This window comes from Hippocampus comes, unplaced genomic scaffold (assembly GCF_001891065.2).
Source record: "Hippocampus comes isolate QL1 unplaced genomic scaffold, H_comes_QL1_v1.1 scaffold116, whole genome shotgun sequence".
Classification (NCBI taxonomy): domain Eukaryota; kingdom Metazoa; phylum Chordata; class Actinopteri; order Syngnathiformes; family Syngnathidae; genus Hippocampus; species Hippocampus comes.
Window position 1 is genome coordinate 915,480 of NW_017805120.1, and position 21,794 is coordinate 937,273.

A 21,794-nucleotide genomic window follows, 5' to 3' on the forward strand; every position below is an offset into this window, starting at 1 on the left:
GGGATAAGTGGCTCGGATAATGGAGGGCTCGAATATATAGTCATTAACCACTGCCTTATTCATAGTAGTGTGGCCACTTATTGATCAACATGGTCATCATCAAGTTCTCTTTGCACTTACTGCTAGCTACCCTTGTGTGCTGGCATTCAACCCTATATTTGCAGTAGTGTGGCCACTTATTGGTCAACATGGTCATCATCAAGTTTGTTTCTTTGCACTTACTGCTACCCTTGTGTGCTGGCATTCAACCCTATATTTGTCCAGAAAATGTAGCTTGAACTGCTGTCCAATTCACATCTGTTTGTATCCCACTGCCCCCTTGTGATGGAGAACATATGACAGCCAGTTTCCTTCAGCTCGGGAGACGAAGAAGGCAAAAACAAAAAAGAAAACACAGTATGGCTACATTTTATACAGTGCGATCTCATATTACAGCCTGTTTCCTTCAGCTCTGGAGATGAAGAAGGCAAAAACAAAAAAAAGGAAAAAAAAAACACAGTATGGCTACATTTTATACAGTGCGATCGTTCCATTTTTTGATTTCACGTTCTTCTTGCAAACTCAATTTGTGGTATTATGCCCCCCCCCCCCCCCCCCCCCCCACACACACACACACACACCTTACTGTGCTCGTGGTTTCATTCGGCCCGGTGTTATTTGTGTTCCAGAGGAGCAAGAGGGGCCGCAAGAGAAAGAGAATTAACAGCAGCGTCACAACGGAGACCATTTCCGAGACCACCGAGGTCCTAAACGAGCCCTTCGATAACTCTGAGGACGAGGGTCCCATGCCGCGGTTGGAGCGCACCCGCAGCGTGAGCGCCATGGAAGAAGAGGAGGAAGAGGGAGAGGACAACGAAGAGGAGAACAAGACCCAGATCGCACCCATGAAACGGCGGCGAGGTCGACCGAGGCTGAAAGAAAAGATGCAGAGAGATGAGCTTCAGCACTGGAATGAAGGTGGGAGTGATGATGCATCTTTAGTTTCGTTTTTAGTTATTTTGCTAGTTTTCGTTTATGACAATAACCTTCTCCTGGAATGTATTAAACTTGGAAGCGAAGGCACAAATGTTAGGTGGAAAGTGTATTTCGCTGTTAGATTGCGCCTCAAGCCTGCATTTTGTCTGCAGATGCTGACGTCGCCTCCAAGGGACCTGGCAGACCTCGTCCAGTGAAGCGAAAGAAAGGCTGGCCCAAAGGAGTCAAACGAGGCCCACCAAAGTGGCGCCTGAAGAACGAGCGCAAAATGGGCTTCAAGCTGAACCTTTACACGCCGCCCGAAACGCCCATGGAGGCGGAGCAGCACCGTATCCAGTTCGAGGAGGTGCAGGGTGAAGCAGACCGAGAGCTCCATGGTGGCAGGGTGGCCAGACGCTTTCGGTCGGAGCCCCCGAGCCCGGCTGACCGTCCCTCGCCCAAGTCAAGGTCCCCCGTCAGATCGCCCGCCGCCTCCCCCGTTGCCGTGTCACCCGGGAACGAGGACGGTGATGATTCGCCGAAACGTCGAGATGATGAGCTGCAAGAAAGTGAGCCTGAGCTGGACTCACCGACCAAAGATGTGGATCGCAGAACTGAAGTCGCTGCATCGCCTCATAATCAGAACGAGGATGAGGAGGAGCAGATGACAGTAACAGAAGATGCGAATGAAAACGAAGGCCACGAGAAGGCAACGGAGCGTGACAGCAACCATCTCGAGGCCCCCCAAGCTTCTAAAGTAATATGTGAAAGTTTCTTAGCCCAGGAAGAAGACTGTGAGGTTGTGTCAAGTCAGCAAAAAGAAAATGCCACGGCTGTCACAGAATGCATCCATGATGCAGAGGGGAAAACAAAAGAAGTTTTGCCGCTCCCTCCAGGCAAAGTAGCAGCTGGCGATTCTGAGTCGGAAGAGGAGAGCGCGCCCAGTCCTCGACAAGGTCACGTCCCGCCTCCAACCACCAAGAGCCCGCCCCTCAGTCCCACGCTCAGGGACGGCCCCCTGATCTGCACGGAAATCGACTCGGAGACGGCGCGGGCCGTCCGGTCCCTGGCACGAGAGAGCGAGCGGGACGCGGTGTACCAGGACTGCGTGGAGAGCCAAGAGGCCTGCAGGAACGTGCACACCTACGCCCCCGTGACTCCGCTGGAGGACTGCCCCCAGTCAGACCACAGCAGCCCGCTTTCGTCGGCGCAGTCGCATCCCAGCCAGTCGGTACGCTCCGTCAACAGCCCGGCCGTATCCATCCTGGAGGCGGGGGGCTACACGCAGATCAGCCCCGACCACAGTGCCATCTCGGTGCCGTCCATCCACAACATGGAGACCAGCCCCATGATGGATGTGCCGTCGGTGTCGGACCACTCGCAGCAGGTGGTGGACAGCGGCTTCAGTGACCTGGGCAGCATCGAGAGCACCACCGAGAACTACGAGAACCCCAGTAGCTACGACTCCACCTTGGGGGGCAGCGCCTGCGGGGCCGCCGCCCCCCAGGGCAGCTGCCCCTACAGCGGCATACCTCCCGGCGGGCTGGCCCAGAGCAGCTGCGCCGTCAGCCAGCAAATGGCCGCCGTCAACCCGGGAGGCTGCGGCATGATCCAGCAGAACAGCCTGAGCTCGCCGCAGCAATGCAACGTCAAGTCGCCGCAGGGCTGCGTGGTGACGGCCGAGCGGCCGCCCAGCGCCAGTCAGCGCGGCCAGCCGCACGGCAGGCACGGCCCCCACAATCAGCACAATCAACACAATCCCCACAACCAGCATAGTCACCACCACAATCACCACCTGCAGCACAATCAGCTCAGCCAGCACAATCAGCCAGCCATGCACAACCTCCACAATCAGCACGCCCTGCAGGACGCCGCCGCCGCCACTGGTGCCCAGTGCGCCCTTCCCGCCAACTTCGCAGGCGTGCAGCTGCCCGACATCGCCGAGTCAGGCAACCCCAATTTCGCCCTCTACGAGAGGATCAACCACCAGGGCGAGTACGCCGGCGGCCACTACCCGCAGTCGTCGGGCCTCAGCCTGGCCAAGCTGCAGCAGTTCACCAACACCTTCATCGAGCATCCCCGCTCGCTGCCCTTCACCCACTCGCCGTCGCACCCCATCACGTCCTATGCCAACACCCCCTCGCTGTCCTCGCAGCACTCCGGCTTGGTGTCCCTGTCGCAGACCCCGCACCGCGTCCCCAACCCCCAGGTGCAGGCGACCATGACGCCGCCGCCGGCTATGATGCTTCAGCGCAACATGGGGATGCCTCCGGCCCAACGCATCCAGTCCCAGACAGTGACCAAGAGTCACGCCTCGGCGCGCTCCAAGTCGGCACCGCTCACGCACCACCAACACCACCACCACCATCACCACCACCACCAGCAACAGCAGCAGCACCAGCAGCAGATGTACGCGCGGCAGACCCAGGGCGTGGCCATGCAGGCGCCGGCCCGGACGCTGGCGGGCATGCCGCGCGTCAACATGAGCGTCAACATCATGCCGGCGCCGGCGTACAACTCCATGAACATGCCCTCGCTCAACGCCATGAACGGCTACGGCATGAGCCAGCCCATGATGAACAGCGGCTACCACGGCAACCACGCCGCCTACATGAACCAGTCGCCCCAGTACTCTATGCAGATGGGCATGATGGGAACGCAGCCATACGCCCAGCAGCCCATGCAGGCGCCGCCGCACGGCAACATGGTGTACACTCCGGCCGGTCACCACGGCTACATGAACCCGGGCATGTCCAAGCAATCGCTGAAAGGGTCTTTCATCAGGCGGTAGCCCGCCGCCGCTGCGTCTTTTCGCTTTAGATGCACTGATATGGCCTTTGCTCTTCTGCTTTGTGTGATCGACACTACTCAGAAAAAAAAAAAAAAAATAGAGATGTTGGCCTTTTGGGTGAAATCTCAGGTTGAACATCAAATACGCTTAACTTGACCATCTCTAAATTTGGAATGCACTTGTCTGACTGGTGAAAGTTTGCAGATGATAAATTCACCAGGAGCCAAACTGGATGGAGCTCAGACCGTTGCTATTGAGCTTTTGCCATTCCCGAATGACCTTTTTTTTTATTGTTATTTTCATAAACACATCAAAGATGGTGAATCTGAAATCAGACCAGGCTGGCAGTGGTCAAGAAAAATGACTGCCTCCGGTTGCGCAGTTTAGCTTCTTCCTGAAATTTCACCCAAAAGCAGACATCCCTCATTTTTGGGAGTTGTGTATATAAATATATAGATTTTTATTTGTTTTTCTTCTTCTTTAAAGACAAAAACCAGCAGCAGCACTTGGAAAGAATGCAAATATTTTCATTCAAAAAAAGAAAACAAACAAAAAAAAAGAGCGATTTTGTTCGTCCAAGATGGGGAAGCCTTACAACATGGTGATGTTGAAAATGAAATTCTATTTAATTAGCGGCAGGTTCAGCGGCTGCGAGGTCGGCTTACCGTCGCCACATAGCAGCCTCCCACGGAAGCCATTTTTGTTTTCATGTGCCTGCTCACGAGTGGAACCTGTTCGGTGTGTTAACTGTCCAACAGTGCTCACGCGCAAACCATTTCGTTTGTACCATATTCACGCCTTTGTATATTTAAATTATTGTACTATTTTTTTTTTTTTTTTTTTTGGGGTCAAGTGGCAAACCTTAGCATGCTTGGGTCTCTCCTTTAGTGACAGTGCATTGAGTAGTACTGTACAAGTGTTGTGCTTAACAAATAGCAAGCCATTTTCAAGCTACCGGGCCTTTTATTAGGTGAAAAATAAAAATTATATTTTGTTAACGCTAATAATGTTAAAAAAAAAAAAAAAAACAACTGTAAAACTTAGTCCTGTTTTCTGTTGCGCTTTGAGAGGTTTTATTGCTCTATGTGTGTATAATTCTGAAGTCTTTTTGTAACAGATCTCCTTGAGGCAGCTTTCTGTTTAATAAAGCAAGACGGATTTCTGTCCAAATATGCGAGCATATCTCCCTCTTTGTACACTCCAAATTATGATCTATCTCCCTAGCGAGCGATCGGTCGCTCATTCTATCTATTAATGTAAATAATGTAACAATAAAGAAAATATCAATTTCATTGATATTTTGCGCAATGCCTTTTAAAGCTTTCATTCTCTTTGTCAAATGTTTTCTGGAAGTGGAATGTCTGCTCCCATCTATGTCTTTTGTTCTCCATTCTGTTCTGTTTGTCAAATGTTTGCTGGAAATGGACTTTTGCTTTCCTCCACAGCTTGTGTTGCTGTTCTTGAGTCTCTGGGGGGGGAAAAAAACTTCATTACGGTCATTGTCTTGGACTCGAGAAAAGACCACTGCGTGAAAGCGAGGTGTAGTTCCAAGTTTGACATATAGGGAGCAGTCATCTTCACTAGACCCCTTTTTGGCTTTTTTTTTTGTTTCTCTAATCACCGTTTCTTTTCTTTCAGGCAGTCAAAATGATACTGGCCAAGTTCCAAGCTATGAGGCAGAACATCAACTGCAGATTAAAAAGGTCCAAGTCACAAATCGGAGGAAAACCAAATGAAAAATCACAAAGGTATTAATCCCTCTAATTTTATTGCAGGTGTCATCTCAACTCAGCTGCACCGCTCGCCCGGTGGGCGCCGTCCCGCCGCTCGTGGGCGAGTCGTGCGTCCAGCTGCCTCAGCTGCTTGAGGAAGCCCCAGTTGGGCAGGATCCGGCGCCCCGTCTTGACGTGCTCGGCGGCGTCGGCCAGCGTCATGCCTTCGCCGATCATCAGGTAGGCCAGGAACAGCGTGGCCGAGCGACTCCTGCCCATCACGCAGTGCACCAGCACTATGTCTGCCGGTATGCAAACACATCGCCCGTGACAAACAGCTCTCTGGTTTTCTTGTTGGTTACACCTCCGGCCAACTAGTCTTAACGAAATCTGAAAGTGAGTGTTGACCGTTTTTCTACTTCAGCGTCTTACTGTGAGGGTCGGCTAGCACCGTTTGTATGAAGCGGGCGGCGGTGAAAAAGTACTGGCTGAGGTCAAACGTGGGCGTGTCCGACGCCACTATGCCGTAATAGACCACATCCATGTCACTGTAGTAACCGGCACCCGTGTCCACGTTGTTCCACGTGCCCTCGGCGGCGTTCAGGACGTGCGTGATGCCCAGCTTCTTCAGCTTCAGCTTATCTTTAGCCGTCTGCCTGTCGCAGTCAAAATACATTGTTACGCTTCCTTTGTGATGAGCCGTTTCATTTTTTTGTGATTGTTGCAGGTTTTCTTTTAAAATTTACATAATTTCCGGACCTGATTATGAGATTGAAGAGGAGGGAAAAGAAAAAAGCATGAAGATTTTACAGCTGTTTGCGCACGGGTACAATTCTGTGTCATAAATCTGAGGAGCACGCAATGTATCGATGGAGTGCTTTCGATATTTTCCTACTTACTCATCACCAATGTAGACCCGAGGCCACACCTGGTTGTACGCGGCGTAGGCCGCGCAGCCCCGGTTGAGGATCTTGTCCAGCTCATAGCAGCTGGGTGTGACGTCATCGTCGTCGTCACGGTAGCGGGGCCCTTCGCACATACTTTCTTCCGCTTATGTCATCACGCCAAAGCTTAAAGCGCATGTGTCGTTTTGGCGCCTCCGGTCGTCCTGGGTGGACTGAAAGTCACGGCCAATGAGACGGTTGTGCAACGGCCGTCCGATGCAGAGGATATTTTTAGGAGCTGCGATGATGTGGCTGACCTTCGCTGCCACGCTGGAACACTTCCATCGGCTCTGAGCGTACACACACACACACACACACGGCGCAAATCTCCAATGTTACACTCTTGCTTTTAAACTTTCACAGCAATTGACTTTTAGCTCTTTTAGAACTTTTGAGCGTGCCCTCTGAAGATTATTTTCGTCATCTTGCATCCTTTTGGAGTTCAAACACGCTGCGGGGTTTTTTTGATCGGCACACCGTCTTGCTGGAGATGCGCGAGGACACTCGTTTGTCTTTGGGATATTTCGGACCTGAGCACAAATAAAATTTTGTAGGTTTTCAACTAAAGTGGTCATTTCAAATAACCGATTTTTTTTCCCCCCTGGTATTTTTAGGAGAAAAGTAATCCTATTCTAAGGGTATTAGGGTAAAAAAAAAGTTTAATTATTACTTTTTTGGGGTATATATATATATATATATATATATATGAGGATTTTTTTTCTGAAAAAAATCTTAATTCTACAAAAGTACATATTTTGCATTAGTTATTTTTTTGAGGAAAAAAAATACATCAAAAAGTCATTTAAGAAATTTCTATTTTTCTCTCAAATGTTTATTTATTTTTGTAACTTTTTTTTTTAATATTTTCTCATCCTCCAGCCCACCCGCAAGTCCACGGACATGGCTTCAAGTTTTCCCGTTGGCGTTGTGTCTGGCTGACTGCAGCTTGGCGTCGAGCGCCCGTAGCTGCTCGAGGAAACCGAGGTTGGGTGAGATGTTGCGCTTGGCGCTGACCGCTGCGATGGCCTCGGCCAGGGTCAGCCGCTCATGGATCATCAGGTAGGCCAGCACCAACGTGGACGAGCGGCTCAACCCCATGGCGCAGTGCACCAGAACTCGCCCTGCACACACACACACACACACACCGGAGCAAAATCTGCTTGATTGCGACGGATGCAACCGCGGCCTTCTTGGTGCAAAAGCCCTCGCGGGCGGCTCACCCGTGGCCGAACTCAAGGCGCTCCAGATGAAGTCGGCCGCCGAGTAAAAGAAAGCGCTGAGGTTAAAGGTCACCATGTCGAAGGCTTCCACGCCGTGATACGTCAACTTGATGTCTCGGTAGAAGCCGACGCCCGTATTGACATTGAACTTTCCGTGGGCGGCGTTCAGCACGTGGGTGATTCCGTGAGCACGCAGGCTACGCTTGTCTTTGGCGGCGTACCTGAGGAGAGAGCAAAAACGGAATGAGTAAACCACAATCTGGCATGGCGCATCTGTCGAATACACCTGAACCGTACACGAAATCTGACAAGCACCCGGGATTTAATTCACAATTAAAGGACCCGTGCAATTGGCTAAAATAGGTCTGAAGTAGTTGCCCCCAACCAACATGTCCGACTTACATGTCGCCCAAGAAGATTCTGGGCTGGACCTCGTCCATGTGGTTGTGCTCGCTGCCTGTCTTGGTCCACATCAGCCTCTGGAGTTCGGACGCTGGGGGGCTCACGTACCTGGCGGGCGCATCCCGCAGGCTGGCTAAGCTCCTCAAGTGCCCGGATCTGTCTGATTGCGCCACTTTGGCTTTTTGGACACAATCCAACAAATATACACATACGCGTTGACCAAAAAATGGCTGCGCCACAAGGAGGAAATTTCCTCAAACATTTTCTTTTTTTAGCTAGTCATGAACCAAATTCGTCAGTGCTCAACATGGGAATCGAGTATGACATGAAATAAAGGTGAACTGGAATTTCGGAGTTGATAGGAGAAAATGCCTTTCATTATTCCATCTTTATTGCCTCCCTCCCAAATCTTCCTTCATCACATTTCCTTCTTTTCTTCCCTCCTCAGCCCTTCCTCCGATTCTCCCTTCCACTCATCCTCCAACCCTCCCTTCTTTTTTCTCTTCCTCATTCCCTCCTTCCTGCACTCCTTCAATTTTTCTTCACTATCAGCCTCCCCTCCCTGCTTCCCCCTCTGCTTTTCTGAAATTGGCGAACCCCAAAAGTGTCTACCTCCTTTTCTCTCAAGCCTGTCCCACAATCGAATGCATTACGAGGTAGTTGAAGTCCGTATTTGAGCGATGAGCCACTTACTTGCTTCCTTGCGAGCGAGCCAGACGACGTTTGGAGGCCGTCGCCGTCCTCAACAGCGATCTACCCAGCAACATTTTAGGCTATTTTAACTTCGCCCAAAATAATTCTGGCATCATCTTCCTAAATGTTAGACTGGCCGGGGGCAAACACACACACACACACACACACACACACACACACACACACACAAAAGTTAGGCCACGAAGATGGGGGATATATCTTTGTCCTATTTTTTTAAGCATCTAATTTGTGAAGAAAACTTCAAGCATATATCCTGAGTTTTAAAGTAACAGTGCTGCCCTGAGGTCACTTTTGATGAAAGACAAAATGGCAACCAGTGTGCTTCAGATAATCTCCACTTTGGTGTGTTTGCAGGCATCTGTTTGAGCGAGGGGTCGATTTGAGGAAATATTACTTTGGATTGGTCCCAGCAGCTGCTTCCAGCCTCGATAAGTCGCCGCAAATGTTTGTAGCAATCATAACAATAATCAAAATCATTATGTTCCACAATATGTTAATGATGATGATGCTTCCTTTTTGACTGCTGCAGACAAGGAAGTGGTCATTTATTGTTGCTAGGTTTAATTTCCAAGGTCACTAAACCGACTGGAGCACCTCGTTGACGTCATCTTGGAACAGCACCACAGCGCCCTCTGGCGGATCAGCTCATAGTTGCCTGTTCTGGGCTTTTGACCTTAATTGAATAAATCACAAACTATTGATGTGTTTGAATGATTATTCTTGTGTCATATGTTGGTTGTTCAACAAATTATTACGATTTTAATTTGATGCATCAGTAATTCACATCTCTACTACAGTATTTGTATTATTGCTGAAAGTAAATGGTGCAATTTACACGCCCCAAAAAATAAATAAATAAACGGATATGCAAAACGGTTATGTAATACGAACCATGTACCGATTCTAGCTTTTTGGTAGCGCTTGTATTGTGGCTCGAACCACCCGTGTGACGTCACGGGTGAGCAGGATGCCAACTCGCAGCGCGACATGATTGCGCACAAGCGCCGCCGCGATGTTATTGTTAGTAAAAACAACAAGGCTGATATTATGAATTGCTCGCGCGGCGCCCTTTCCACTTGGCCGACCTTCGGAAGTCAAACGTGCTGCCGGCCAGCATCCTTCGCTTGAGCTCAGCCCGGGTGAGTGAGCCCCGAAAGCCGAGCTAACACCGCTAGCAGCCGTCTCGTTAGCCGTCTTTTGCACATGCAAAGCTGCCGTTAGTTGTTCCTCCTCCTATTCGTTTCCTTCTTTCGCTTTTAGCCTGCGGCGTTGGACTCGCTTGGCAAACGTTGCTTTTGGTTCGTGTCATTCAGACTGCGGTTCACACCTCGTCGTTCGCCTTCATTGGTGTCATTTAAATGCTAACCTTTGACAGCGACGTGACAACCCAACGTTAACTCACATCGGGTAGTCCAACACCAATAATAATTACACCTTTTAGTGTTTTGATAGAGGAATGTAGTAGAAATACTTGTCATTTTCTTTCGTATGAAATGAAAATTTGTTTCCACCACGTCAGCACTCACATGTCAACAATAATAGAATACTAAGACCTCAAATTGTACCCAAGTCCCCAATTTCAGCCAGTGAATTGCTTGGGCCCCAATACCGATTAACAGCCCAGTCATATTTTGTTGTTGTTGTTGTTTTCCAGCATTAGATGCTTGTGAAATGATCCCGCCAAGTGTCCGCCGCTGGACGCCCAAGCACGTGGCCAAGTGGCTGAAGGATGAGGGCTTCTGCGATTATGTGGACCTGCTGTGCCACAAGCACCGGCTGGATGGCAGCAGCCTGCTGGCCCTCAGCGAGTACGACCTGCGCTCCCCGCCGCTGGAGCTCAAAGTGCTGGGTGACATCAAGCGCCTCATGGCATCCATCCGCAAGCTTCAGAAGCAGAACCTGGACACGCTGGAGGAGCTGGGCCTGCCCTTCGACGGCCACTCACCCACCGGCTCGGGCGACTGGTTGTGCAACGGCGAGGCGGCGCGGGCCTGCGACGGTTCCGACACGGCACCCGTCGGCGAGGAGTACCAGAAATACACCAACGGCAAGTACAAGCAGCAGACGCGGCGGCTGGACCCCGAATGCTGGAAGACGGTGCTGAGCTCCGTCTACGTGGTCTTCGTGTTCGGGTTCACATCCTTCGTCATGGTCATTGTGCACGAGAGGGTCCCCGACATGGCCACGTACCCGCCCCTCCCGGACATCTTCCTCGACAGGTTGGTCCGGTAAATTACCGGTAATGTCAAGAATGAAACTTTGGCCACCAGGGGCAGTGTAGCACTTCCATTCATATATTAAGACGAAAATAAGGTCTGGTTTTGTGTTGTCCGCAGTGTGCCTCGAATCCCGTGGGCCTTCGCCATGGCCGAGGCGTGTGGCGTCATCTTGTGCATCATCTGGCTGATGGTTCTACTGCTGCACAAACATCGGTACCTTGAAACAAATCAAAGTTGGAGAAGAAATCGGCCACTCAGGACTAGAGTGGGATAACCTCCACTTTTGTCATTTTGCAAGAGAAGGATTGAAAGTTTAATGGCTGCGGTAAAAACTGGGGGGGCCGGTCTTTATGTCTTATTGATTGACTGAACGGTAAAACTGCTCACGCTTTTCCAAGACGTCAAGGAAGTTCCATCGCCTTCCATCCTTGTCCTGCAGGTCCATTCTCCTCCGGCGCATGTGCAGCCTCATGGGGACGGTGTTCATGTTACGTTGCATCACCATGTTCGTCACCTCCCTGTCCGTGCCGGGACAACACCTGCAGTGTTCCGGGAAGGTAACGGCCGCCTGTGTCCAGAAAGCTACGCTATTATTTGCACGTCACAACGACAAACGAGAAGACTGGGGGCAGTCACAACTCGTCCGTAAGCCGCAGTAACATTAGTGTCGTCGTTGTTATTGTTGCTGCTGCGCAGATGTATGGCGACACGTGGGCCAAGCTGCGCCGGGCCGTGGCCATCTGGAGCGGCTTCGGCATGACGCTGACGGGCGTGCACACGTGCGGAGACTACATGTTCAGCGGACACACAGTCGTCATCACTTTGCTCAACTTCTTTGTCACAGAGTGTGAGTCGCGCACCCTCATTTCATCAAAACGCTTGTCAATATGGAGCCGTTTAGATGATTGAAGTACATTTTATTTTTTTCACCTGTATATATTTGACACCACATCAACGCAGCGTTAACGTTGAGTCTCAAGGCAAGTTGGTGTGTTCTGCGCAGACACGCCGCGCAGCTGGCACTTCATCCACACGCTGTCGTGGGTGCTCAACCTGTTCGGCATCTTCTTCATCCTGGCGGCGCACGAGCACTACTCCATCGACGTCTTCATCGCCTTCTACATCACCACGCGCCTCTTCCTCTACTACCACACGCTGGCCAACACGCGCGCCTACCAGCAGAGCCGCCGCGCGCGCATCTGGTTTCCCATGTTCTCCTTCTTCGAGTGCAACGTCAACGGGCCCGTGCCCAACGAGTACTGCTGGCCCTTCTCGCGGCCCGCCGTCCTCAAATTCGTCATCGGCTAGAGGGGAGGCGCCGGCTGGCCATCCGTCCATTGGAGTGACTTTACACAGCCTGCCTTTGACTTGTGTTTGGTCGAAAGTAAGAATCAGCCAAAATTGTCTTTTGTCTTAAAGTGCGATTCCATTTGCCAATGACCTTTGCCGTAGGTTTCCTTGTGTAGAATTGGGGGACCATTTTCCTATCAGGGGCCATACTAGAGTCCATCTGGAGAACCTGGTGGTGCCCTGAGATACGAGTGACCTGATTCCAGTTGTATGGTGGCAGCGAACGCACCTCAACCCACTTCACAACAAGCACCAATTTGACACAAAGAGCCATTCCTCAAAATTGGTGCCTTCAAGCTGATGAGTGCCACTCACAATTGATGTTCACCGTCAAACTAAACATTCACGTAATGCTAACACGGAACGGCAAAACCCTAGACGGCTAACGAAAGTAGCATCAATGTTGCGGTGCTTATAGCGCTTGAAGCAGCTCATATGCATCTATTCTTTAGCCTCTGCAAAGAATCACTGACTTCAGTTTATTGAGTCCCTTAACAGTAATTCAGAAACTGACTGACTGTTTTCATTTCGTCAATATTTTTGGGGAAGAAATGAATGGCATTTTCAGCTTTTAAAGGGGAAAGAAGACTTGAGTTGTGAGTGTGGCCATGCAACAAATGAAACTCGTATCTGAAGGCACAACTGTAAGCAGCTAAATTGCACAATGGATTCAATTCACTTTTTCTCCCATACATGGAAAATGTATTTAGAGAAGAATCTCTGAAATTATTTACAGGGACTTGAAAATAAGGGAAAAGTGGATGCGAAGAAAATAATGCAAACTTATAAATTAACTTTTTTTTTAATAATTGCATGTTGGACGTGATCTTATGTTCTGACGAAGCCATACCTGCTCCATGTACTGCAGGTTTCCCACCCCTGACGTAGTATTACTACTAAAACAATGTTCTTTCGTTATTTAAGGGATATCTGTAAAATGTGTTAATTTATTCAAGTGTGTGTTTCTTATTTTTTCTACTAAAGCGGCAACATGCACACACCACAGACTTAAGTTTATAATTGCTCAATATTGTGTGTGTCTGTTTTTAATGGTGAACTGAGTCTTTGATTGGCAACATGGTCTGATATGATGGAGGGAAAAAAAACCCACTCAGCTACAGTATCAACATCTCATCTTAACATTTGAACTGTTACAGAGGACATTCGTTCATTCATTCTCGACACCGCCTGTTCCACAAAGGGTCGCTGGAGCCAATCCCAGCCGATTTCGGGCGGTAGGCGGATTCGCCCTGGTACCCACAGCGTCACTGTGCACAAGTCGGGTGACGATAACAGATGACGTATGGCAAATGTGAAACTGAACAGCCAAGTATATCTTGAGCGATTTCAGGAAATATATATAAGTGGGTGAACCGTGCAGTAAGGCTTGGTGATGAAATGCTCTCTCCACCAAGAATTGGAACTTACTTTGTCGATCCCTAAACTTAGGAGTGAGGTACTTTGTGGTTGGCTATGTGTCTAGATGCGCCAAAAAACTTTGGTTGTAAAGAGACAAATAAGGTACAGACGCCCTGTAAAGTGTGCCAATGACAACTATGGCAAGCTCTGCTCTGAAATGGGATGTTGACGAAATATGCTGCAGACATGTTGGTAAGACCCCTGGCAACTGTTTTTTTTTTTCAAAATAAATTAATGTGCAATCAAACCGAATGTAGATTTTTGTTGGTTAGTTTGAGTAGTTTACAAAAAATGTCTATCATTATTTTACCCTCTTTTAATCGGGAAAAAGTGACAACCCCTCCCGTTACCATAGTAACTTAGAGACCTGCATATATGCTTGTTCATAATTCATAAAAAAGACGCATTTTGATTTAACACTTCGAGAATTAAAATGTCTGTCATCGTTGTATTTGTTGTACAGTGCAATTGAAGGCCAAGTGTGTAGTTGAGAATGTTTTTATCTAAAGATTTCTTCCTTTAATTGTAGTCAGGCACACCGCGGACAGCTTTCGGGGGCTTCCACCGCCGAGGTCAGCCGTGTCTCCTCCACAAGCCACAATCGTCCTGAACCGGCCGGCCGGCGTCTGAACACTTGTCCGACTCTGCAAATTCAAGCCTGCGACGATCTTGACAACAATACATTTGTCGGTGAGTTGAACACCTCATAATTAATCGAAAGGTTGCTTTGCAAATTCTGCGTTGTCCTGGCTAAAAAGAAGGGAAAAAACCTCGTGTCCTATTTGCTAGCTAGAAAACGCCCAAGCTAGCCTACCTTCTACTGTACAACTATCTAACCATTTCTGAAACATTTTACACCAAGGATCACCGATAAAAAAATGTTCTCTAAGTACCACCAACATGACCAACATCCTTCAGGATGTAATAAGACAGTTTGCTCATCAAAAACGCCATCGGCTTTGTTCATTAAAAACTGTATTTAACATTGTTAAAAACAGTTGTAACATTCTGCACAGTTGAACATTAACACTGGAAAACACTGCACCAAAATTATGATTAAAATAAAATGTATTGATAACAAAACTGCAATAATAACTGTACCCAGGTAAACATTAAAAAGTCTTCTCGATTAAATGCAAATGTATTGATCGTAAAGGTTACACGCACGTGAACTTTAATCAGGCAGTGATATATTTATGTGCCGCTAGAGGGAGACAAATTCAAGCGGCGTGGTCTATTGATTAATGAAATCAAGTCATTTTCAACAAGTGGTTGTTTTTAACATTTTGTTTCCTACACTTATGGAATTTACTTTATTCCTCAAGACACCAAAAAAGCGTCGACACAATGGCAGTCCCTCCAGCATATGCAGATCTGGGAAAGTCGGCAAAGGATATATTCAACAAGGGATATGGTAATTACATGTTAATGTTATTCCCCCCCCCCCCATTTAATTAAACACACTTTAAGACCATTGTCATTGTGCCTGCAGGTTTTGGATTGGTTAAGCTTGACGTCAAGACAAAGTCATCAAGTGGAGTGGTGAGTCGAACATTTTACTGGAAATGGTTGGAAGACAGCAGATTTTAGATTTAAAAAGAAAATGCAAAGCAAATATCTATTTAGCTTTTGCAACATCATTGCACAATGGCCTCGCATATTGCTCACTCAACTTAAGACGGAGTGGGGGCCACGATTTGAGAAAATACTGTACATTCATTGGCCTCGAACAAATGATTGGATCGGAATAAAATGGACTGACATCGACGCGCGTCCATTGCAGGAGTTCAAAACGAGCGGCTCGTCCAATGTGGACACCAGCAAGGTGACGGGAACGCTGGAGACCAAGTACAAGTGGGCCGAATACGGGCTGACCTTCACCGAGAAGTGGACCACTGAAAACACACTCGGCACGGAAGTCTGCATCGAGGATCAGGTGCGAAACTGATGGGTCTTCTCAAGGTGGAAAATTGCTGGGTTGACTTTGCAATAATGAAGTCATTTTCTTCTTTAGATCACCAAAGGCCTGAAACTGAATTTTGAAACCACATTTTCCCCGAACACTGGGTATGTAACAAGCCGTCGTTCAGTATTAAGTTTTAGTGTAATTGCAAAAAATGTTGGAAAATATGATTTTCAGACTAGAAAATGAAACTAGTTATTTCCCGCAGCAAAAAGAGTGGAAAAATCAAGACAGCTTACAAGCGGGAGTACCTGCACGCTGGCGTGGACGTGGACCTGGACTTCGCCGGCCCCACCCTCCACGGCGCAGCCGTGGCCGGCTACGAAGGCTGGCTGGCCGGCTACCAGATGAGCTTTGACACGGCCAAGTCCAGGATGCTCCAGAGTAACTTTGCTGTCGGCTACAAGACGGGAGACTTCCAGCTACACACCAACATGTACATACACGCATGCAGGAATACGGCAATATGTAAAAAGTGCAATTTTGGGAGAAACTGCATGTGAATCAAAGGTGTATTTTTTTTTTCTCCAGAAACAACGGCTGTGAATTCGGAGGCTCCATCTATCAGAAAGTGAACGAGCAGCTAGAGACGGCCGTCAATCTGGCGTGGGCAGCGGGTAGCAACGGAACTCGCTTTGGGATCGCCGCCAAATACCAGATAGACTCCAGTGCCTCCATATCAGTCAGCCCCTTGAACTCTCATTGCATTACTCGAGAAATCATGATTTGCTTTTAACATATTTGGTATGTTCAACATGAATACTTAAAATGAAATATTTAGATTTGTTGATGTTTCTCCAGGCTAAGGTGAACAACGCCAGCTTGGTTGGAATCGGATACAGTCAGACTCTTCGACCCGGTGAGAAAATTCGTTCATATCTTGACTTTTTAGTAGCACCCGTTTCGTTTCAAATTTGGTCTTATTATATTTAATGCTTGCAGGTATGAAACTGGTCTTGTCCGCGCTTGTGGATGGGAAAAACATCAATGCCGGCGGTCACAAACTGGGCCTGGGTCTGGAGTTAGAGGCATGAGGATCCATTCGGAGAGAGAGAACATATTTTAACCATATGAGAGAATGAGAAAATCCCCCTCCCCATTCTTGAGCACCGCTGAAACGTCACCTCCTAGTCTCACTCGTAAGTCACAACGAATCCATAATGAAGCTCTAGTTACAAACGGCCACAGAAGCCTACTACAAACCATCAAGTAAGAACGCACAAAAAAGGTTGATCGTCAACAAAACAATATATGATGACCTAAAAATTTAGCGTGGGAAGGGGCCACAACACACAAATTGGAAAGCGTGGCTTTCGATCACAAGGCTTAAACCCCGAGCCGCAATTGACTCCATTCGATTCCATGTTGACAATCCAAGCGAGTGGGATGCCGAATGTACATCAGAGCTGTTATTTTGCACACTCGACTAATCTACCTTAATCAATTAAAGCTCTTCCTTTTTTTGTTAACACGCCTCAGTGTACTGATTTTTTTTTTTCTTAAGCTAGAGAAACATGGGGAAACAATCCAGGGAATTTATTTCAAATAAATGATTTCCTTGCTTTTGTAATTACAAATTTGTTTTAAAAAAATCCTATTCAAACTTTCCATGTAAAGCTGTATTTCCTGCAATAGTGGCCCCCGTAGATATTTTTCTTCGGATGTGCGCTGAAGTTGCTCAAGTGCGTACGAAAAAGACCGGAGGCGTTAAGACACCTAATTCTTTGCATTTGAGCAAACAACCGCCCCTGGCCACTATTTGAGGAAATACAAATTGAGGTAAATTTAGTTTGAGTAAAACCAAACAGTGCATCATAGCTACACAATTCTTGGAACGAGCAGCCTGCTGGTGTTGGTGCCGTCCGTCCTACAATTTGATGGCCAGCGTGAGGCCGTCGCCCACAGTGAGCATGCTCAGGCTGATCCGAGCGTCTCTGTGCAGCTTCTTGTTGAGCCTGTCGATGGCCAGTGTATCGTGGTCGTCCGCGGCGGGTTGGAGCACCCTGCCGCCCCACAGGACCTGCACATGGGAAAAAAAAAAGACTGCAACTGGGCTGGCAAAATTACTCGAAATTTCCCACCTTTTGGCAAACCCATTGCCAAATTTTAACATCCGTGTTGGCGGGGGAAAACAACTTACGTTGTCGATGGCAATGATGCCGCCTTTTCTGACTAGCTGCAGAGACTTTTCGAAGTAGGAGTCGTAGTTCACTTTGTCGGCGTCAATAAAGGCAAAGTCAAAAGTTTCGGCCTCGCCGGCAGCCAAAAGCTCCTCTGCGAAGAAGGACAAAAAAAAGTTTTTTGTTGTGTGTTCTGCAGCTGCCTATGAACAGATTACAAGACTGCTTTTTGACGGCGTCACAAAAGTGCTAATTTGCCAGTTCCTCAGTGATCATGCTAACTAGCGTACAGTACGTCTCAATTTCCTCCCACTGTCACAGGGTGTAGTGCATTGTAACTTTACCCAGTGTGTCCAATGCTGGCTGAATGCGGAGATCAATTTTTTTCTCCACTCCTGCCTGTAATAAAGAAAGTAGTCAAAGTAAATTCTCCAATACATTCAGAAGTTTGACTATAAATGAATACATTTGAAAAAGACTGCATGTCGAAATCAAGGTTCAGTTCCCACTTTGACGCGTATGAGGCAGTCCATTTGGCAACCAATGGGTCAATTTCCAAGAGATAGTCACACCCAGGAAAGCAGTCTCTACCTCCCCCCAAAAACATTCCAGAAAGCTCGGTGGAGAGATTTTGACGCGAGTCACCGTCAAGAGGGTTGCGCTTTTCTTTAGTACCTCTTGCCAAAACGGCTTGCCAATGTTGGCGTATTCCTCACTGACGTCGCACGCCACCACCACGCCGTCATCAGGCAATGCCAGAGCCACACTGAGAGTGTTGTAACCTGTGTACACTCCTGCCAAATCACAAAAACAAACAAAAAAAAACAAAAAAACGCTGATCAAATGGAGCAGTTGAACTATTCATATTTCTCTCGAGCTTTTCATCATGTTTGTGAAGCGTAGTTGCCAGGTGACTTCCAAGTGGCAGAAAAGTCAAATGATATGATGAGAAAAATGTCCTGACTGGAGCTGCCTTGCCAACGACCCACAACTGAGAAGGACATTACGGCTTAACGACACATTACCGATCTCTAAGGCCTTCTTGGATTTGATCAGTCGGACCAAATTGGCCATGAACTGCGACTGCTCGCAAGAGACCATCATGGCGTTTCCGTTGTGCTCCAGTGTCCTCTGAAAAAGGGAAAGAAAAAAAAAATAGTTTAAATTCAAGGCCATTTTTTTTCTCACAGCCCTACTTTAATTTTGAAAACTATTAGCAGCGTGTGCGTACCAGTCTGAGTTTGGCCAAGGCAGGATGCTCCCTCATGGAGTGGCGCAAGACGTACTGCATCAGTGGGTTGTTTTGCCCGCTGCCATGACTTTTGGAAAAGTTCATTCTGAAAGGTTTCCTCTTCCCTGTGGGCAAAAGTACAATCACAGTTTGCTCGACAGACTTTTTTTTTTTCTTTTGGCAGTAGTAAAGCTCAAGTGCACACATGCTCAGTGTTCTGTAAAGCTCAAAAGCACACATGCTCAGTGTTCTTGCTGAGCTGTTATCTAACCTCCAATGTTAACAATGCAGTCGGGAGCTTTTATAACATTCAAGGTTCAAACTGTGATACTTAATGCTCGTATACAGTGTTAAGAAACATTCCATCGTGTGACTGCAATATAGTACTTTTCGTCTCTTTACTTTATCTGTCTGTTTTGCTTACTTTCAAGATTTGTCCAATAGTTGGCTACATTTTAAACAAAAGCCACAATATTTTATAACTGTATATAAATGCATTTGACATTCATTGAGTTTTTTTCTGTTAGTCTGTTTTTTTTTTTTTTTTTTTTTTAATTTGTATATATTTTTCAGTAGGTTCACCGTTAAAATGCTGTACTCGGCTACTTTTTACGATTTTACGATACAAACGTATATAAATGAATATTAAACAGACACAAATCCCACGATCGCTAGTTGCGGTAGCAAACGTAATTGTTGATTTCGGCTTACTCAAGCATATACAAGAAAAGCGCTGTCCTACCGAACAAATATCCCGTGATAAAAACAACTCCGAGCGTGACCGTCCCAATGAGTGCTTCTTTCGATATGTCGCGGAAGGCCATGATGGCTGGCAAGCTAGCTGGTGGGCCACTTGGCGGTGGGTTGGACCGTCTTCCGCCTTCTCGGCACTTGGACGTCGTGACGTCATGTGACCGTCCACCGCGAGGAGAGTCGTACGACATTTGAATTAATACGAAAATTAAAGAGATTTCTCATAAAAATGGAAGATACATTTATTTTACCCAACCAACTTATATATTTTGAAATGTAATAATTATTGAATATGATAGGGTGTGCCCATGCGCAATTTTTGTCATAAATCTCAGTTTGGCAAAATTATATTTTCATAGATGAATTTATGCAGAAGTAACTGTTGTTTTTTAACCCTCGTGGCATGCAGGTATGGGTTGTAACCTTTCTGGCGTATTTTAAGATCTATAGCATTCCAATATTTGAATTTCCTAGATTTTCTAGGTTAATAAGTTCGTTTGTTTTGTAATTTGAATTGTTTGATAAATAAATACATACGTCCATAAGTAATGATTGTTTGACGTTTAAAGTCACCATTTCCGTGTATCTTCATGTTTTTTTTTTAATTTATGTGTATCTGCAGATTGTCCACAATTGCCAGCCCATGAAATGACGCACTAACCAGGCGCATTTTGTAAATCAGTGGACGCGGTTAGGTGACGTCACGAGCAGGTACTCGCTTTCGAAGTCGACCTCTTCATTTTTGTGTTTAAAATGAAAGTATCCGACTAAATGGCATCAAATGCTCTGTCAAAAATGGAAACGACCCCCACCCCAAGCGACGCTATGTCAAAAAGGACGACAAGACTTGGGGTTTACAGAGTCAAAATGCAACACGTATGAGTCAGTATGTGTGTGAGACAAACAAATTGGGCGAAAGCATTCCATGTTAATAGTGATGAAAATACTAAACTATACCTCTTCTTCTTCAGTGGCGGTTGCTTACGTGTCGTCTTTTCGGCTCGCAGTGAATGAAATTTAAGCCCTGAAGCCAGCCTTAAAACATTGAGTCGAATCATGCGCCGCCACGTGACCGCTTGAAAACTCACTTCGAATTGAAAACCCAAGCGCCATTGTTCCATATGAATATAATAGCTTCCTATTATATCATGGCATATAACTTCTTTTGTATTGTGCAGGTATTATGAAAAAAATGCATTGAAGGAATTGCTGTTCGTTTTGTCGTGTAGTATAAGTTGGCGAACAGAAGAGTGCAGTGTTCTCTCATCGAAAATGACAGTCCTGAATTTCATGCCAGAAAGTCAATTTCAAGCACTAAAGATCTGTTCATTAACTTTCAGTTACTTAAACGTAATGATTTAAATACGTGTTTTAAATTACAGTCTAATTATACGGAGAACAGTAGTGGTGAACATGTCTGTAAAACAGTTCTGAGGGTTTGGGTTTGAATCTCAGGGCTGAGCTGAGACTGGGAAGCAAACCTCCCCCATTAGGTTTGTGGAAGACATTTTGTCACACGTATGTATAAAAAGTTTAGGTGAGTTGTCTGTGAGTAATTTCCCAAAACTAACTTTCATTGAATTCATCCTTTAAATGAAGAAACGCTACATTCTGCAAGCTGTGCGTTATCTCTCAAAATGTGGTAAAAAATTAGATGATGATAATATTGTGATGCTTTCTGGCTTCACTTCCCAGTTTTACCAAACGAGAAGAGGTCCAGCTATCACCCTTCTCTCCGGTACCTGCGACGTCTGGCATCATACTGGTTGCCGAGGTGTCTCGTGCGTCTCGGGCTGAGCCTCCTGTTGTCAGCCGTCCTGCGGAGAATGGCACTCCCTTACCGGGGAGTATTATGGTATGTATGTTTTATGCTTTGTCGTGGGATTTTACAGTGCTCATTTTGTCTCTTTCGAGTAAAAAAGAAAAAAAGGGATTGTGGTCATGGCTCTCTGTGACCACACGCGAGAGCATTACAGTACAGTACTTAAATTGACCCCCCCCC

General features: G+C 47.0%; 6 protein-coding genes and 1 long non-coding RNA gene across 10 annotated transcripts in view; 4 read left to right on the forward strand and 3 right to left on the reverse strand.

Annotated features, from left to right (window-relative positions):
* kat6b (K(lysine) acetyltransferase 6B) overlaps positions 1–5,037 on the forward strand; it is a 23,033-nt gene extending 17,996 nt beyond the window's left edge. The window contains exons 15-16 of the mRNA XM_019865918.1: positions 467–957; positions 1,128–5,037. Of these exons, the coding sequence (XP_019721477.1) occupies positions 467–957; positions 1,128–3,745 (3,109 nt within the window). The 3' untranslated portion in view covers positions 3,746–5,037. The remainder of the gene's footprint in view (positions 1–466; positions 958–1,127) is intronic.
* Positions 5,038–5,478: 441 nt separating this feature from the next.
* On the reverse strand, positions 5,479–6,701 carry LOC109513419 (dual specificity phosphatase DUPD1-like). Its single transcript, XM_019865914.1, has 3 exons — positions 6,357–6,701; positions 5,890–6,113; positions 5,479–5,759 (listed from the first exon to the last, which is right to left on the reverse strand). The coding sequence occupies exons 1-3, from the start codon at positions 6,494–6,496 to the stop codon at positions 5,524–5,526; spliced, it is 600 nt and encodes a 199-aa protein (XP_019721473.1). The 5' UTR covers positions 6,497–6,701; the 3' UTR covers positions 5,479–5,523.
* Positions 6,702–7,291: 590 nt separating this feature from the next.
* LOC109513418 (dual specificity phosphatase DUPD1-like) lies at positions 7,292–8,812 on the reverse strand. Of its 2 annotated transcripts, none has more exons than XM_019865912.1 (4): positions 8,717–8,812; positions 8,024–8,131; positions 7,622–7,842; positions 7,292–7,522 (listed from the first exon to the last, which is right to left on the reverse strand). In XM_019865912.1, the coding sequence occupies exons 1-4, from the start codon at positions 8,788–8,790 to the stop codon at positions 7,308–7,310; spliced, it is 618 nt and encodes a 205-aa protein (XP_019721471.1). In that variant the 5' UTR covers positions 8,791–8,812; the 3' UTR covers positions 7,292–7,307. The 2 variants fall into 2 exon arrangements, with proteins under 2 accessions (XP_019721471.1, XP_019721472.1); XM_019865913.1 differs by having other exon boundaries at positions 8,024–8,201; positions 8,717–8,774.
* An 857-nt stretch (positions 8,813–9,669) lies between these two features.
* Positions 9,670–13,969, forward strand: samd8 (sterile alpha motif domain containing 8). The gene is made up of 6 exons (XM_019865887.1): positions 9,670–9,876; positions 10,392–10,956; positions 11,074–11,169; positions 11,396–11,513; positions 11,653–11,803; positions 11,960–13,969. Exons 2-6 carry the CDS (start codon positions 10,409–10,411, stop codon positions 12,262–12,264), a joined length of 1,218 nt encoding a protein of 405 aa, XP_019721446.1. The 5' UTR covers positions 9,670–9,876; positions 10,392–10,408; the 3' UTR covers positions 12,265–13,969.
* Positions 13,970–14,282: 313 nt separating this feature from the next.
* LOC109513410 (voltage-dependent anion-selective channel protein 2-like) lies at positions 14,283–17,157 on the forward strand. Its single transcript, XM_019865892.1, has 9 exons — positions 14,283–14,415; positions 15,051–15,139; positions 15,218–15,267; positions 15,509–15,661; positions 15,740–15,792; positions 15,897–16,124; positions 16,220–16,370; positions 16,490–16,547; positions 16,631–17,157. Exons 2-9 carry the CDS (start codon positions 15,073–15,075, stop codon positions 16,720–16,722), a joined length of 852 nt encoding a protein of 283 aa, XP_019721451.1. The 5' UTR covers positions 14,283–14,415; positions 15,051–15,072; the 3' UTR covers positions 16,723–17,157.
* Positions 17,158–17,250: 93 nt separating this feature from the next.
* LOC109513413 (catechol O-methyltransferase domain-containing protein 1-like) lies at positions 17,251–20,844 on the reverse strand. 2 transcript variants are annotated; one of them, XM_019865895.1, is made up of 7 exons: positions 19,782–19,926; positions 19,040–19,164; positions 18,834–18,939; positions 18,484–18,602; positions 18,153–18,207; positions 17,829–17,962; positions 17,251–17,708 (listed from the first exon to the last, which is right to left on the reverse strand). In XM_019865895.1, the coding sequence occupies exons 1-7, from the start codon at positions 19,861–19,863 to the stop codon at positions 17,556–17,558; spliced, it is 774 nt and encodes a 257-aa protein (XP_019721454.1). In that variant the 5' UTR covers positions 19,864–19,926; the 3' UTR covers positions 17,251–17,555. The 2 variants fall into 2 exon arrangements, with proteins under 2 accessions (XP_019721454.1, XP_019721455.1); XM_019865896.1 differs by lacking the exon at positions 19,782–19,926 and adding an exon at positions 20,750–20,844 and having other exon boundaries at positions 17,556–17,708.
* A 646-nt stretch (positions 20,845–21,490) lies between these two features.
* LOC109513428 (uncharacterized) overlaps positions 21,491–21,794 on the forward strand; it is a 20,635-nt gene continuing 20,331 nt past the window's right edge. For both annotated transcript variants that reach the window (XR_002167765.1, XR_002167766.1), the window contains exon 1: positions 21,491–21,647. This is a non-coding gene — a long non-coding RNA (uncharacterized LOC109513428). The remainder of the gene's footprint in view (positions 21,648–21,794) is intronic.